The sequence below is a fragment of the Miniopterus natalensis genome, chromosome 2, assembly GCF_054644295.1.
Source record: "Miniopterus natalensis isolate mMinNat1 chromosome 2, mMinNat1.hap1, whole genome shotgun sequence".
Lineage (NCBI taxonomy): Eukaryota > Metazoa > Chordata > Mammalia > Chiroptera > Miniopteridae > Miniopterus > Miniopterus natalensis.
Genome location: NC_142082.1, coordinates 146,000,901 through 146,015,855, shown reverse-complemented (window position 1 = coordinate 146,015,855; position 14,955 = coordinate 146,000,901). Strand labels below are relative to the sequence as shown.

General features: G+C 38.4%; 1 protein-coding gene across 1 annotated transcript in view; it reads right to left on the bottom strand.

Annotated features, from left to right (window-relative positions):
- Positions 1-1,016: 1,016 nt before the first annotated feature.
- DBX2 (developing brain homeobox 2) overlaps positions 1,017-14,955 on the bottom strand; it is a 36,671-nt gene continuing 22,732 nt past the window's right edge. Inside the window, exons 3-4 of the mRNA XM_087814710.1 lie at positions 11,196-11,383; positions 1,017-3,457 (exon numbers count right to left, since the gene is read on the bottom strand). Coding sequence (XP_087670836.1) covers positions 3,128-3,457; positions 11,196-11,383 — 518 coding nt within the window. The 3' untranslated portion in view covers positions 1,017-3,127. The remainder of the gene's footprint in view (positions 3,458-11,195; positions 11,384-14,955) is intronic.

The window sequence follows — 14,955 nt, the reverse complement described above, 5'->3', positions numbered from 1 at the left end:
CTCAATAACTGGGTTCCCCACTCAAACCACCTCATTCCTAAGAAAATAGAGTTGCCTTTTAAACATCAATAATCGTGGCTTTCTGTTTCCACATCCAGTGATCATTCCTCTCCTGCTTACATACTCCTAGCCCTTTATATTTAGCTTTATAAAATAGCCATCTTTATAAATGCTAGAGGATGGTGCTCATCATTTTTTCTTCTCATCTGCTTAAGATCCATTTGACAATTTCCTTAAAATTTTTAAAATACTTTTGCCTCAGGCTTCTATGGTGCTGGTGCTTACTACAACAGTGTTTGTCTGGAAAGCAACGAATACACTAATATGTGATCGCATGTAGAAAAGGAGTCAGCATTTAGGTAACAGAAGAAAATACACATGTAAGTACACTGTAGGTGGATGGAAGGTTAGCAGAGCACAAATTAAGAGAGAAGGGAGACCCTTGTCAACTAGAATATCAAGCTCAGCAGTTTTTCCAACAATTCAGGTAAGTGAAGGCCAAGTAAAGAAGTAGCGGGAATATGTGTGTGCACCGTGTGTATGTGCATGTGTGTGTCTCCTAAGTATTCCTAATATATTCATCTAAAGAGGATTTTTCTTAAGCCTTAATGCATTCCGAAGTAGAAACCAATTAGATTTATTTGTATATTCAAATATCAAGCCAATCTTACAAAGGGACACCTCTGCTGAGTCTCAGAGCTTGGGGTGAAACCCTGGGGGAAGATCATTTAAGTACCAATTAGCTCCCTTCTAAAACCTGGGTGATCGATGGCCATGACAGTTTCTCTCACTTGATTTTCAAGTTATTCTCAACAGAAATTAACCCTAGATAAGTACTTTTTAGCAATGAGTGATTAAAAAATACATTTCCATTTCACATTCCTTATAGGCTTAATCTCTATAGAGGCTTCATAATTAATGGCTTTTGCAATTCTTTCTCTAAACTTTAAAATGAATAGAAAAGAGAATACTGAAGAGAAAACCATTCCCCAAATAAGAACTAGTAAAGTACAATGTGGTTCTGAATTTCTTTAATAAATTTCAAGGCAACCCTCAAAATGTTACGTCTTACAATGCATCCCATAGTGGTGCACCCCCACATGGTTGGTAAGATTTCAAGATTTGAAATTTGATGGCCAGGGTCCAAATTCCATTTATTAACCTCATGACCATGGGAGATCACCCTAACCACAGTGCCTCAGGCCCCTCCTCTGCGTAACAGGAATCCTGACAGCAATAGTGCCTAGTCAGAGGGTTATTGTCATAAGGATTAAATGAGTTAATCCACCCTAAGGGCATAGCACAGTCTCTAACACATAGAAAGGACCCAATAAATGTAAATGAGGTTAACATCACATAAATCATTTTTCAGGGTGATCATTTCATAAGTTGTATAAATGTCTAATTACTATGTTGTACACCTGAAACTAATAACTTAAAAATTTTTTAAAAATTAAAATGTTTAATTTGTTGTCAGAAGATCCCTACCTCCACTTCCCACAAAGAGGCACTGAATGAAGCTTCTTCCAAGATGACTTTTAGATAAAAGATCTGGTGATAAAGACACAGGGTAGCATACACCCATTCAAATTCCATTCATAGAAAACAACTTCCTGATGCTGACTACTATTCTGAAATATTACTTTTTTTTATTGTTGACTCTATCACAGCTGTCCCCCATTACCCCCCCTTTACCTCCCTCCACCCTGTCCCTTACGGTTGACATTCAGTATTATAGTTTCAGGTGTACAGCACAGTGGTGAAATATTCTCTTTTCTAAACCCTCCAAGTCTACAGTTAAGAACATAAGCAAATTAGAAGCCACTCTCTATATAGCTTTCTCACTAACAAGATTCTACATCACGAACTTCTAATAATGTTTCTTGTCTGCAGATTAATAACCTAGTTCAAACCACATCATTTCCTTTTCTCTGCCTCATTTCCTTCAAAGTAAAACATAATTTTTTCTTGGACCTGGAATAAAAATTCTAGATTAAGCAAATCGTTACCAGAAAGGCAATTTTATAATAACACTATTTCAGGGTTCTCAAAAACATAAAACATCTGTGTGGTGTTTGTTAATGCATAAAAATAACCTAATACATATAATGTATACCGCCTAAGTGGAAAATCAAGTCTATAACTAGAAGTACATAGAGAAATCACTATAGATTCCATTGGTATTGTGTTCTCAAGTCCAGTTGGGAACATTTAAAAAACTGTGTCACTTCTATAAGTCCTAGCTAGAGATCACAAACTGCTTGACACAGATGTTTTGTTCGGCCAACACAGTATTTTAAAAAATTCAAATATCTTTAGGTGGTTCATGCTTTTTTTTATCTGACAGGCCCTTAAAGCCATTTTACTTTGCAAACCCTGATTAAGGCCCATCCATACAGAGAAAAGCCCAAAGGATACTAATTGGTTAAATGGGTAGCTCCCTCACTGATGGCCTGATAGAGTCCAGAGACTTGGAAATTAAGAATACTAATAGCTACATTCAGAAATTCTTCCAGTTTGTTGGATTAATTTTAAATATATACTGTCAATGTGTATATCTAACAGTGGCTCATTTGATTAGGATTGCTGACTTGTTAAAACTCATTTACAGCTGGATACTGAATGAAACCAGAAAATAGAAAAATTTTAAAAACATGTACTGATGATATAAAAATCTGGACTAAAGTCAAACTTTTACATTATTTTTTAAAAATTAATAAAATTTGGTCAATGGCTGGCTTTTCTTTATATAAAAGGAAATGAATTTGCTTGATGCAGTATTTAAAGAGGAACTGGTGTTTCTCCTAATGTAGTTTAATGAATATTTATATATATACACACATAGAGACACATCATATATACACATAATCAGACTGAGCCAACTCTTACTCTCACTTTTTTTCACTTCCATTGTACTTTCTAGGAGATACTATTCCACATACAAATTAAGTCTGAGTCTAAGACCCAAACAACAGAGCACTGGAAAGGGTTTCCTAAAGCATTAGTTCATGCATCACTCCAGCGGTGTTAGGTTTTAGGCACTGACGAGGCACAAGCTAGCTCGTTTTAGAGTCCAAACATTATTAGTTCAGTGTTCTCTTAAATTAACGTGGAGGAATGCTTCCATTCAGATGGCCCTGGTAAGTACACCCTTGTCTGCAGCTTCTTCAGAACACAAAAGTAAGGCACCTTGCAGTGAGTTTGCTTCTGGGGGCTGTGCCCCCGAACTCTCCTGGGTTAGTCTTTCTGGAGGTTCTGGTGAATTCTCCCTCCATCGCGGACTCGAGTGCTGTTGGGAGATGTCCCAGAGTGAAGGACATGGAGAAGGGTAACCCAGAGCGGATCGGGAGAGGGCATCCTCTTGCAGGCCTACTTCTTGGACACATCTGTTGGAAAGCACTTCCTTTTCTTTGGAATTCCGCCACTTCATCCTTCTGTTCTGAAACCAAATTTTCACCTATTGATGAAATAATTGGATAAAATGTTCACTTGTTCGACAGTAATTCACTTCAGCATTTTACACTGTAATTTCTCCCACTGTGCCTTCTACAGACTACCTCACTTTTAGAGCCAGCCTAGCAAAGTCCTGGTGGCTTTTCACATGGACTCCTTCAAAAATATCTGTGAGATTACGTTAGTATAATATCCCCACATACAAAACAACTGTGGTAAATCAGTTACATCCTGTTAGTCTGACATCTTTCAAGACTGATTTAACTCTCTTCAGTATTTTAAATCATTTAGTCTGTGTGTGCTAAATTATTTATTCAAAGGAAATGTTATCTACTAGTGATAGCATCTGAGTGTTTATTTTGTACCAGGTGAGACCACGCACTCTACATGGATGACAGAATTTGAATCTTACAGTGTCTGCAAGAAGTCCTCATTAACATGCAAGAACACTGAGGGTCAGAGCGATAAATCAGTTCAAGGTCACAAACAGCTCAGACTATAATACACGACTGTCCCGCTCTAGTGCCAGACTCTTACAAGCATTTGGATCTCTTCAGGAACTTTTGGAGACTAAATTAAGAATACATTTTATAATGTTTTGATAAACTTCAGGCTTTATACAGTTTCCAAGTTTGATTAGTCCCAGAATTTATCATACTTGAATAATTACGCTCACTAGATAACAACTGATTGCAATGAACCCAAAAGTACTTATGATGGTGGTTTCTAATTTGAGCCACGCCTTCCCACCACCCGCTTGAGCCTCTAACCTCCCTCTTTACCTACGGTGCAGTCAACTGCGCCTGGGCAGAAAAGTTCACAATTGGCTTCCTAATATCTTAAAAGCAAATCACATTGTTTTCCTGTCATTAAATTACATCCTCATACAATTTAGTAGATATCTATTTTTGAAACAAAACCTGGAAATTTTTTACCTAAAGAAATAATTATTAAAATATATCCATCAAAGATGTCCCCCTTTTTTCCCCATTGTCCTCCCTCCTCCCCATTCCCATCCCCTCCCCAGGCCTTCACCCTACTATTGTCTGTGTCCATGGGTTATGCATGTATGCATAATACTTTCAACAATAAATTTAACACATACATATATAAACATATATGTAAACATATATTAACATATATACATACACATATACACACACACATATATATATATTTGATTTTATATATATATATATAAAATCAAATACTTCTCCCAGTGAAGGAAAAACTTGAGGTAGTCTTTTCAGACTGACAAAATAATGTCTTCATTCTTTCAACTTGACTGGCAATATTCAAAATGACTACAAAAGAAACCTACCCCAGGCAACTAAGTCCAAAAGACTTCCATCCCAGCTACAATCCCGTGATTAAGGCTTTTCTTAAGAAAACAGCACTAATGTGTACATACCAGAGCATTTGGTTTCATTCATGAACTCATTTATTATTTTCAGTGGGCTTTTATTCCTAGAAAGCCTCCCTGGTTATTTTTAATGGGTTTTCACTAAGCCCATTCTTCCTTTCTCATCACATTCATTATGTTCTTCTTCCCTTAGCTTTTCTGTATATCTAGAAACTTTTTTGAGCAATATCTCAATTCAAAAATCATGAAAGGAGTTTCTTTACAATCAATGGTATTAGGCAAATGTATATTTGGGGGAAGTCGTAAAATAAAAGTTCTACCTCTCGACAAATACAAAAACAAATTCCCCATGGATTAAACAGCTAAACATGAAAACAAAACTATAAAAGTTCTAGAATAAAATATGAGAGATTATCACTATACTCTTAGGAGATGAATGTTTTCTTAATGACATGAAACATGGAGGCTACAAATAAAAAGGTAGAGCTGACTACCTAAAAATAAATTTATATACAAATAGATACACCATAAACATATGAAGAAGCCATAAACTACCCAACAGAATTAAAAGGAGGGACTCAGAGCTTTTTAGTTTTATGCTGTCCCATTTGCGTACCTTTGCTTTTGCTGCCCTTGCCCAAGGAGAAACATCTAAAAAGATATTGCTAAGACCAATGTCAAAGAGTTCTCTATGTTTTTTCCCCAAGGAGTTTTATGTCTTCAGGTCTTATATTGAACTCTTTAATCCATTTTGAGTTTATTTTGTATATAGTGCAAGAAAGTGGTCCAGTCTCCTTTTTTTTTATATGTCTGTTCAGTTTTCCCAACACCATTTATTGAAGATCCTGTCTTTACCCCATTATATATTCTTGTCTCCAGTGTCATAAATTAACTGACCGTATAAGTGAAGGTTTATTTCTGGGTTTTGATTCTGTTCCATTGATCTATATGTCTGTTTTTATGCCAGTATCATACTGTTTTCGTTATTATAGCACTGTAGTATAGTTTGATACCAGGAAGTGTGATAGCTCCAACTTTGTTCTTCTTTTTCAAGATTGCTTTGGCTATTTGGGATCTTTTGTGGTTTCGTATAAATTTTAGGATTACTTGTTCTCCTTCTGAGAATGCCATTGGGAGAAGATATTTGAAAATGATACATCTAATAAGGGGTTAAGACCCAAAATATATATGGAAACCATACAACTCAAATTAAAAAAAAAAATGAGCAGAGGATCTGAATAGACATTTCTCCAAAGAGGACATACAAATGGCCAAAAGATGTATGAAAAGGTGCTCAATATCATGAATTGCCAGGGAAATGTAAATCAAAACCACCTCACACCTGTCAGAATGGCTATCATCAAAAAGTCAACAAATAGCAAGTGTTGACAAGAATGTCAAGGAAAGGGAACTTCCATGCGCTGTTGGTGGGGTTACACATTGGTGTAGCCACAATGGAAAATAGTATGAAGGTTCCTCAAAAAATTAAAAATAGAACTACCATACCATCCAGCAATTCTACTTCTGGGTATCTACCCAAAGAAAACAGAAACACAAATTCAAAAATATATATTCACCTCCATGTTCATAACATTATTTACAACACCCAAGATATGAAAGCAACCTAGGGGTCCATTGATAGATAAATGGATAAGGAAGATTATATATATATATATAAACTTGAATATTAGTCCAACAAAAAAGAATGAAATGTTGCCATTTGCAACAACATGGATGGACCTAAGCAGTGATTTTCAACTTTTTTCATTTCGTGGCACACATAAACTAATTACTAAAATTCTATGGCACACCAAAAATATATTTTTTGTGGATCTGACCAAAAAAATACATATAATTTTGATTCATTCACACCAGACAGCTATTGCCATTTTTTATTTGACAATCTAAGGGAAGAGAATCAGTGCCCTGATTAAATAGTCAGGTATTACACGTTTTAAAAATTCTTGCGGCACACCAATGTGCCATGACACATCAGTTGAAAATTACTGACCTAGAGGGTATTATGCAAAGTGAAATAAGTCAGACAGAGAAAGACAAATACTGTACAGTTCCACTAATATGTGGAATCTAAAAAACAAAACAAAACAAATGAACAAACAAAACCAAAGAGAAATGGACTCTTAGATACAGAGAAAAAACTGACGGTTGCCAGAGGGGAGGTGGGTAGGGGAATGGGTGAAGAGCGTGAAGGGAAATAAGAGGTATAAACTTCCAGTTATAAAATAAATAGGCCATGTGGAGTATACAGGACAGGGAATATAGTCAATAATACTGAAATAACTTTGCACGGTGACAGATGGTACTAGACTTACTGTGGTGATCACATCATAAGGTATATAAATGTCAAATCAGTATGTTGTGCACCTGAAACTAATATAATATTGTATGCCACCTATAATTTTTCAAAAGCATGGACTCGAAGAGATATTTGTACACCCATGTTCTTAGGAACATTATTCACAAAAGCCAAAAAATGGAAGAAACCCAAGTATCCACTGATGGATGAATGGATAAGCAAAATGTACTAAATACAATGAAATAGTATTTTCTGTGTAAAAATTAAGAAAATTCTGGTATATACTACAACATGAATGAACCTTGGAGACATGATGCTACATGAAATAAGCCAGTGACAAAAGGACAAATATAGTATGATTGCACTCATATAACTCACCTAGAGCAGTCAAATTCACAGGGACAGAAAGTAGAATGGTGGTTGCCAGGGGCGTGGGGGAGGGAGGAACAGGGAGACATGGTTTAATGGGAGGAGAGCTTCAGTTTTGCAAGGTAAGAAAAGTTCTAGACATGAATGGTGGTGATGGGGGCTCAATAATGTTCATGTACTTATTGCCACTGAATTGTGCATTTAGAAAAGGTTAAAATAGTAAATTTTATGTTATGTCTATTTTACAATAACAAAAAAAGCCACAAGCTGGGAGAGGATTTTTGCAACAGCTATAACAGGAAAATGTTATTAACCATAATATTCCAAAATTTTGATTAACAGCCAAAATAACTGCTACATATCAACAAAAAGACAGTATGATCGAAAAAAAATGGTTCGGCCATGAAGAAGCCAACTCACAGATTAAAAATAGCCAGTAAAATTATTAAAAGACCCTCAAGTTCTGGTAATTCGGAAAATTTAAAAAAACAACATTGCCAATGAAGTTGGCAACATTTTTAAAAATTAGAAATAGTGGAGGATTTGCAAAAAGGGATTGTTATTAAAAGTGCAAATTTGATATAATTCAGTATTTTGATACAATGTAATATTTGGAAAGGAATTTTTTAATCTATCGCAATTTAAAATGTACATACACTTTAACACATAAATTCCACTCGTAGTTCCCTATCTTACGGAAATATTTTAAAAGTGCACGAAAATATGCAATAGTGAAACCTGGAAGTAACTTAAAGTTGAGAATGGCTAAATGAATTATGGTTTATCTATGCAACTGTCTGTATGAGATACTAAAAAAGAATGAAGTAAATTTGTAAGTACTGACATGGAAGGATGCACCCCATGACATCTGAATGGGGGAAAAAGCAAAGTGCAAAACAATAGGCATTGTCAGCAGCATTTTTTATAACAGCCAGAAACTGGGAACAACCCAAAGGCCCACCACAGGAATGAATAAACTGTCATATGCTGTGATGATGCACAGCAATGACCACAAATGAGCTACAGGTACACGCCCCAACACAGATGACTCTCACAAACATAACGCTAAGTAAAAGAAGCCATATACCAAAGAATGTGTGCTAGATGATTCTATTTACCCAAGAATGGGCAAAGTTGATCTATGCTGTTAGAAGTCCAGCTAGTGGAAGGAGTAGGCAGTGACTGGGAGGGGACAGGATGGGAGCTACTGGCCCAGGCAATGTTCTGCTGTGTGATCTATGTGCTGTTATACATGTGATCTGTATTATCCTTCAGAAAAAGTTCAAATAATATGCATAGTATCATCCCACTTAAATTTTAAAATATACATACCCTGTTCTAGGTCTCAGCTTCTTCATTTGTAAAGTAGTGATAATAAAAACAGCTATCTCAGAGTCATTGCAAGGACAAATGACATCACATGGAAGGGCACATGGTAGTCATTACGCAAGTGTTTATGCTATAACATGTTAGTGCATATATAAAACACAAATTTATTTTTAAAAACATACATGATATGTCAATACAGTAGAACAGGAGCCATTTAAAAATGATAGGAGTTGGACTGTTAACTTTTCCAATTTCTCTTTTGTTTGAATTTACCGTAAGAAATATCATGTATTAATTGTGTAATTAGATATGCATGCAAATAAGAAAATGTTAAATTACTTCTGAGCTATTCACCAAACTCAATAAAATACACAGCATTCATTCCTGAGGTACTTAAGTTTTAAAAACAATGTAATCAATTATGTAAAACTATGTGCCTATGGATGGGAACTGGAAGATAACAAACAGGAAAGTAGTTTGTCTTCTTAGAGTGGAGAGATTATGCTCAACCCCTCATAAATATTCTTTAATGTGCTTGTTGCATTCTCTTTTCTATAGTCAATTTTTAAGAAGACCATATACTAGCAGAGATATTTGCCCTTTCTCAGAGCACCATCAGATCAAACCCAGCCACTTTTCATCTTTTACTACAGCAGTCCCCTGACCTCCCGAACCTGCACATTTTCTCCCCTGACTCTGGAGCTTCTTACCGATACCAATGCGATGCACGCCAGCCTACCAAGGCCCCTTGTGGTCCTCACTCAGGCCCCACAATTCCTCTGAGGATCAGGCACTTCCATCACCAGACTCCCCCCAGGTGTATGCACACCGGTCATTCAGCTGTCCTTTCCAGAGATGGAATGATTGTAGGCTCTAGAGACACATAACTTTGGGGACCACTGATCTAGCTCCTTTATTTGGCAGTATATCTAACCTACCAGGTGATGTCTCCCCCACTATTGTCTTACATTGTTATTGGACTGTTCATGAGCTTCTGCTTTGTTTTCCAGTTGGTTGTATAAATTCCCAGGATGCAAGTGGTGCATCTTAATCAGTGTTTATCGATATTCCCTCTTACTGCTTACCTAGCAAGGTAGACCATCAAAATATAGTTGCTGATTTATCTGTCATGCACCCAAAACTGTTCTGTGACATAGAAAAGTTTCTACACTGTTACCTGTTTTTTAAGTTAGAACCTGAGGTACAGAGCAGTCGGTTAAGGTTAATGAACTCATTAGTACCACACAATGAGCGAAGCACAGAGTGGCTGGTATAGGCCAATAACCCTCTACCACACCACATACTGCTTCCTACCAGCAGAAAAAGTTGGGGGTGGGGAGTGGAAACAGATCGCTTCCCTAGGGAAAGCAAGCAGAGTTAAGGAGAGTTTCATCCAAAGGTAACTGGTTTAAATAAAATCCAAAGTTAGCAACCAAGTCATTTGTATCAAAGAAGAGAGCATGGTGGTGAACACAGAGCCTCTGCTAGCCCTTGAGTGCTTTCATGCTGATTTTTAAAATCCAGGTGTATGAAGCCCTGTCCCTGGAAAGCCAGCTTGGAAAGCAGAGTGCTTGCTGCCTTCCAGTCACTGCCATCCCCCTTAGCCAGCGCCCTTGTGCAGTGGATATCCTTCACAACTGTACACACTGGTTCTAGGTTGGGGAGAAGGCAAACTCCAGAGTCAGGCTGCCTGGGGTGGGACACTGGGCCTTCTCTACATTTCCTTCTCTATAAAATGTGGATGATGATAGTGTTTATTTCATATGGTAATTCTAAGTATTGAATAGGAAATGCTAAGTATCTTATTTATAATTAGCTGGCCAGTCTCTAAATGGAGTATTCTGTAATTCCAAAAAGGTCACAAAGTCAAAATTATATGAAACATGGATGTACAGGAAAGGTTTGTAAGTGTAGCAAATTTGAAATTACTTAATTATACTTGACATAACCCAAAGTGCAAAACAATGAAATCTATGAAGAGGTATTTATGAGTCACTCATTCATACCTTGGTTTGGGATTAAAAATGAAGAAAAAGACAGGAAAACTGGTTCCTGTTTTTATAGTGAATTAAGTAGCCTGCTTTTCTACAAAACAGAGCAAACAATTGAATGATGTAAATGCCACATCCTTAGTGCATATGTTTATTTGGGAAGAATTAGTAAGGCAAAAACCTAGACCTCTCAGCAAATGGATCCAGTTCCAAATAGGAATTGGGACCTATATTTCCACCCACTAAAAAAATTATGAAAATCATTTCAATTATGCTTCAGGGTTCAGCCTAGTACAACAAAGATTTGCCAAACAGCTTTCATTGTATCCCTTCAGAAATCAGGAGCAGTGCACATCTTCCCGCTCCTTGGTACCTGTGATTCCTTTAGTCCCAAGTTGATGGCCAGTTTCTTTCGGTCTATTTTGCTGATATATTTCTGCTTCTGAAACATTTTCTCCAGAGCCTTCCTCTGGTCCTCAGAAAAGACGGCTCTTCTTAAAATACCCCTTCGAGCTTTGGAATTAGAGTCCTGTGTCAGAAGGGGCAGCACGCTCTCCTCCCCTAGAGAGGGAAGAAAGATACAAAGTCCAGTTAATTTTAGTGGAGAAGCCAGCCTGTCTTTCCCCTTCTGTGTCCTCCTTGTCTACACCTTGGCCAAGTTACCTAGCCTCTGAACTGAGCTCATGCAGAGCAGAGCTGCTTTTGGTTGTTGACTCTGTTAAGACTCTGATCAATGCTCTTTGTTCCCCACTGGGGAAAAAGTACATCTGCTTGCCCTCCCAATTTTGTGTGCCATGTTAGAAAGCCCATGGTCCCAGGTAACAAAGCTCCAATGCAGAACAAGCAGTAGGTAATTTGAACACTTTGCCTTTCTCTAATTCTTCACATATTTATTCATTCATTTATTCTCTCAAGAAATTTTTCAACACTGACCATATGCCAGGCACCCTTTTCAATGTTACAACACTGAGAAACAAGACAGATATGCCTGTGAAATCTAGTGAAAGGCACTGATTGAACTAGCATCATGAGAATAATGAAGTATTCCGAGGGAGGGTACCTTAAGAGCACAAAACGAGGGGTCTGATGTCAGGGAAAGCGTGTAAGAGTCACAGATGTTTTGTCTGAGAAGGGAGGTTTGGAAGACCCCCCCAATCACCACCACTACTCCCAAGTCAGTTGATCACCAACTCCTTCAGGTCTGAGACATTTACTATTTTTTCTGCCTTTCTGTAGCAAGCACAACACTGCTTCCCACCCTCTGAGAGTGTCCTTCATCATTCACTCATTCATTCGTTCATTCAACTTCCTAGCTGTGGCAGGCAGAATGGTCTTCCCAAAGATACCCATGTCCTGATCTCCAGAACCTGTGAATATGCTACATTACATGGTAAGGGGGAATTAAGGTTACAGATGGAATTACAGTTGCTAATCAGTTGACCTTGAGATTAAGAGAGTATCCTGGATTACCCAGGTAGGCCCAAGATAATTATGAAGGTCCTTCTAAGTGGAAGAGGGAGGCTAAAAAAGAAGCCAGCCTGAGAGAGATTTGAAGATGCGATACTATAATTCTTGCTTTGGAGACGGAGGAGGATGGGACCATAGCCAAGAAATGGAGGCAGCCACTGAAACTGGAAAAGGCAAGGGAGCAGATCCTCCCCTAGAGCCTCCAGAAAGAACACAGCCCTGCTGACCCCTTGATTTTAGTCCAGTGAGGCCATTCAGGGTCCAAGCTTCCATAACTGTAAGGTAATGACTTTGTATTGCTTTAAGATGCTGGGTTTGTGAAAATTTGTTACAGTAGCAAAAAGACACTAATACACTGGATATCAGACTCACTGGGTTAATTGCTAAGGAAACCAGACAATTATCACATGGTCTCTGCCCTCATGGGAAGACTGACACATGACCATCACTCCAGAAATAGGCACCAGGGGAGCAGCAACTCCAGTTTATGGCTGTGGCTGGTACACATTTTTGTGCTTAATAATTATTTCTAAGTAAACGAGCAAACAAACAGACATTGCATACAGACATAAGTACTAGAACAGAATGATCAGTGAAAAGCTCCAGCACCGCAAAGGAGGAAATGGTGAGTTCATGGAAAATAGTCAAGTTGAGCCAAGTCTAAGAAAATAAACCAGTTCAAAGGAGAAAACACCAAGACCAATCCAGGCAGAGCGACTGGCACATCTAAAAGCACTGTGGCACAAAGGAATAGTCTGTCCAAGGGTAAGTAAGCAGCTGCACCGCTGGGGAAGGCCGTGAAGCAGGGAATGCAAGCTGGCAACCATAACAGCCTGTAGGTGGGCTCTGTTTGGTTTTAGTGTTGACTAAGAATTCTGATTTAATTGTCCACATTTAATAACTGGGAGGTTTCATGTGAAGTCCAAGTTTCCAACATCTCTTCAAAGGGAACCACACTGGGCTCGCTCTCCCACAAAGCAAATGGCTACCAGAGAGGGTAGCAGATGCTCCCTTTAGATGGAGCATGTGGTCCCCCATCTGCCAAAGGCTCACCTAGCTTGCTTTTTACCTGCCAGGCTCTGGAAGACATCTGGACCTCTGGCGTAGGGATTATGGAGTGGAATCGAGCCCTATCACAGAGGACTTCAGAGTATGGGACATTATCCAATAAGTAGTGAAGATCTAACACTTACTGTTTTAAGCTGCTGACATGCATCATTTCATTTAATCCTTTCAGCTAATCAATGCTATGAATGCTACTATCACTATCCCCATTTTATAGATGAATAAAATGAAGCTTAGGTAGTTTAAGTAACTTTATCTGAGGTCGCATGGGCTTCAAACCCAGGAAGACTGATTCCAAAACAACAGCTCCTAACCCAACACAATACTCACACATTCCGACTTGTATTTTAGAAAGAGAATGTCAATAAATAAGCAAATCTTGTTAATTCTACTCCTGTAATATGATAGCCCCCTTTCCTATTTGTCTGAAAGGCTGCAAACATCTCCCAGCCAGTCCCTCAGCCCTGGGGTACCACTCATTCTGGTTCATCCTCACGTTGCAAGAGCCACGGGCCCCTCCCTCTTTCCTTCCAGCTCTGCAACATTCACGTCTCCTGGGATGCAATCACGCCCAATTCTTCACAAAGGTCTACTTTTATTGATACCCTGTCTATTCATCCCCTCATAGGATCTTAGTCATTCTCCATTTACAGAACCAACTATTTGCCTGTCTCACACCAAGGTCACATCTCGAAGTCAGGTTTTGACAACTAAATTCACTAATTCCTTATCAGAGGTTTAAGTTTTATGAAATACTGATCAACAATAAAAAATATTCTAAATATCTCAATACGTCCATCTTTTTCTAAGTGCTTTTTCCCCCTGGATTTTCCATGGTTCAAAGACCTTGGAATTGGCACTTCTGCATTATTTCAGAGCACAGACTTATCTGGTGGGACGATGTCTCTCTAGGAAGCCTCAAGACAAAGGATTCTGGAGTATGAGAGCACTGGGTTTGGATCTCAGCACTTCCCAGTGTGACTTGGAGCGAGTTAGTCTCTTTCAGCTTATCTTCTAGGGTTGCTCTAAGGATTTGATGAAATAGCACAAGAAAATTTCAGTGCCAAACCCACAGTAAAGATCCCACAAATCTATTTTACTTCCCCTTGTTGGATTTCATTTGGTTCTTATGCCACAGACATCCTCTGTACAGATGAAGTGTCCAGAGTGGTTAAGGTCCAAAGCTGCTCAAAGGACATAGAGCTCAGCTGGCAAAAAGGCTTTCTGAATCCAAATTCTCAGATCCTTGCTCTGCCCTACACCGCTTCTTTCCTCAGGCATGATGGGTCAAAACTTGGGAGGAAGAAACATGTCTAAACACAGCCAGAGCTCCCGTCTGTGACTGCAGGCTCCGCACCCTGTGCTGGGTCCATCAGTCTGGGAGCCTGCTACAGGGCATCTCCTGTGCAGCCAGTCACTGTATCTTCCAACTCCAGTGTGCCCTTCTCACCTGACATTTTGATTCTGGCATTCTTAGTTTATGAATATATCCAATCTACCATTATCATAGCCATATATTTTAAAACTTAGGGACAGAAACCTAAATAGTCAAAGGGAAAGTCGATGATGCTACATCTACTCAGTGAGATTTTAAAGAATCA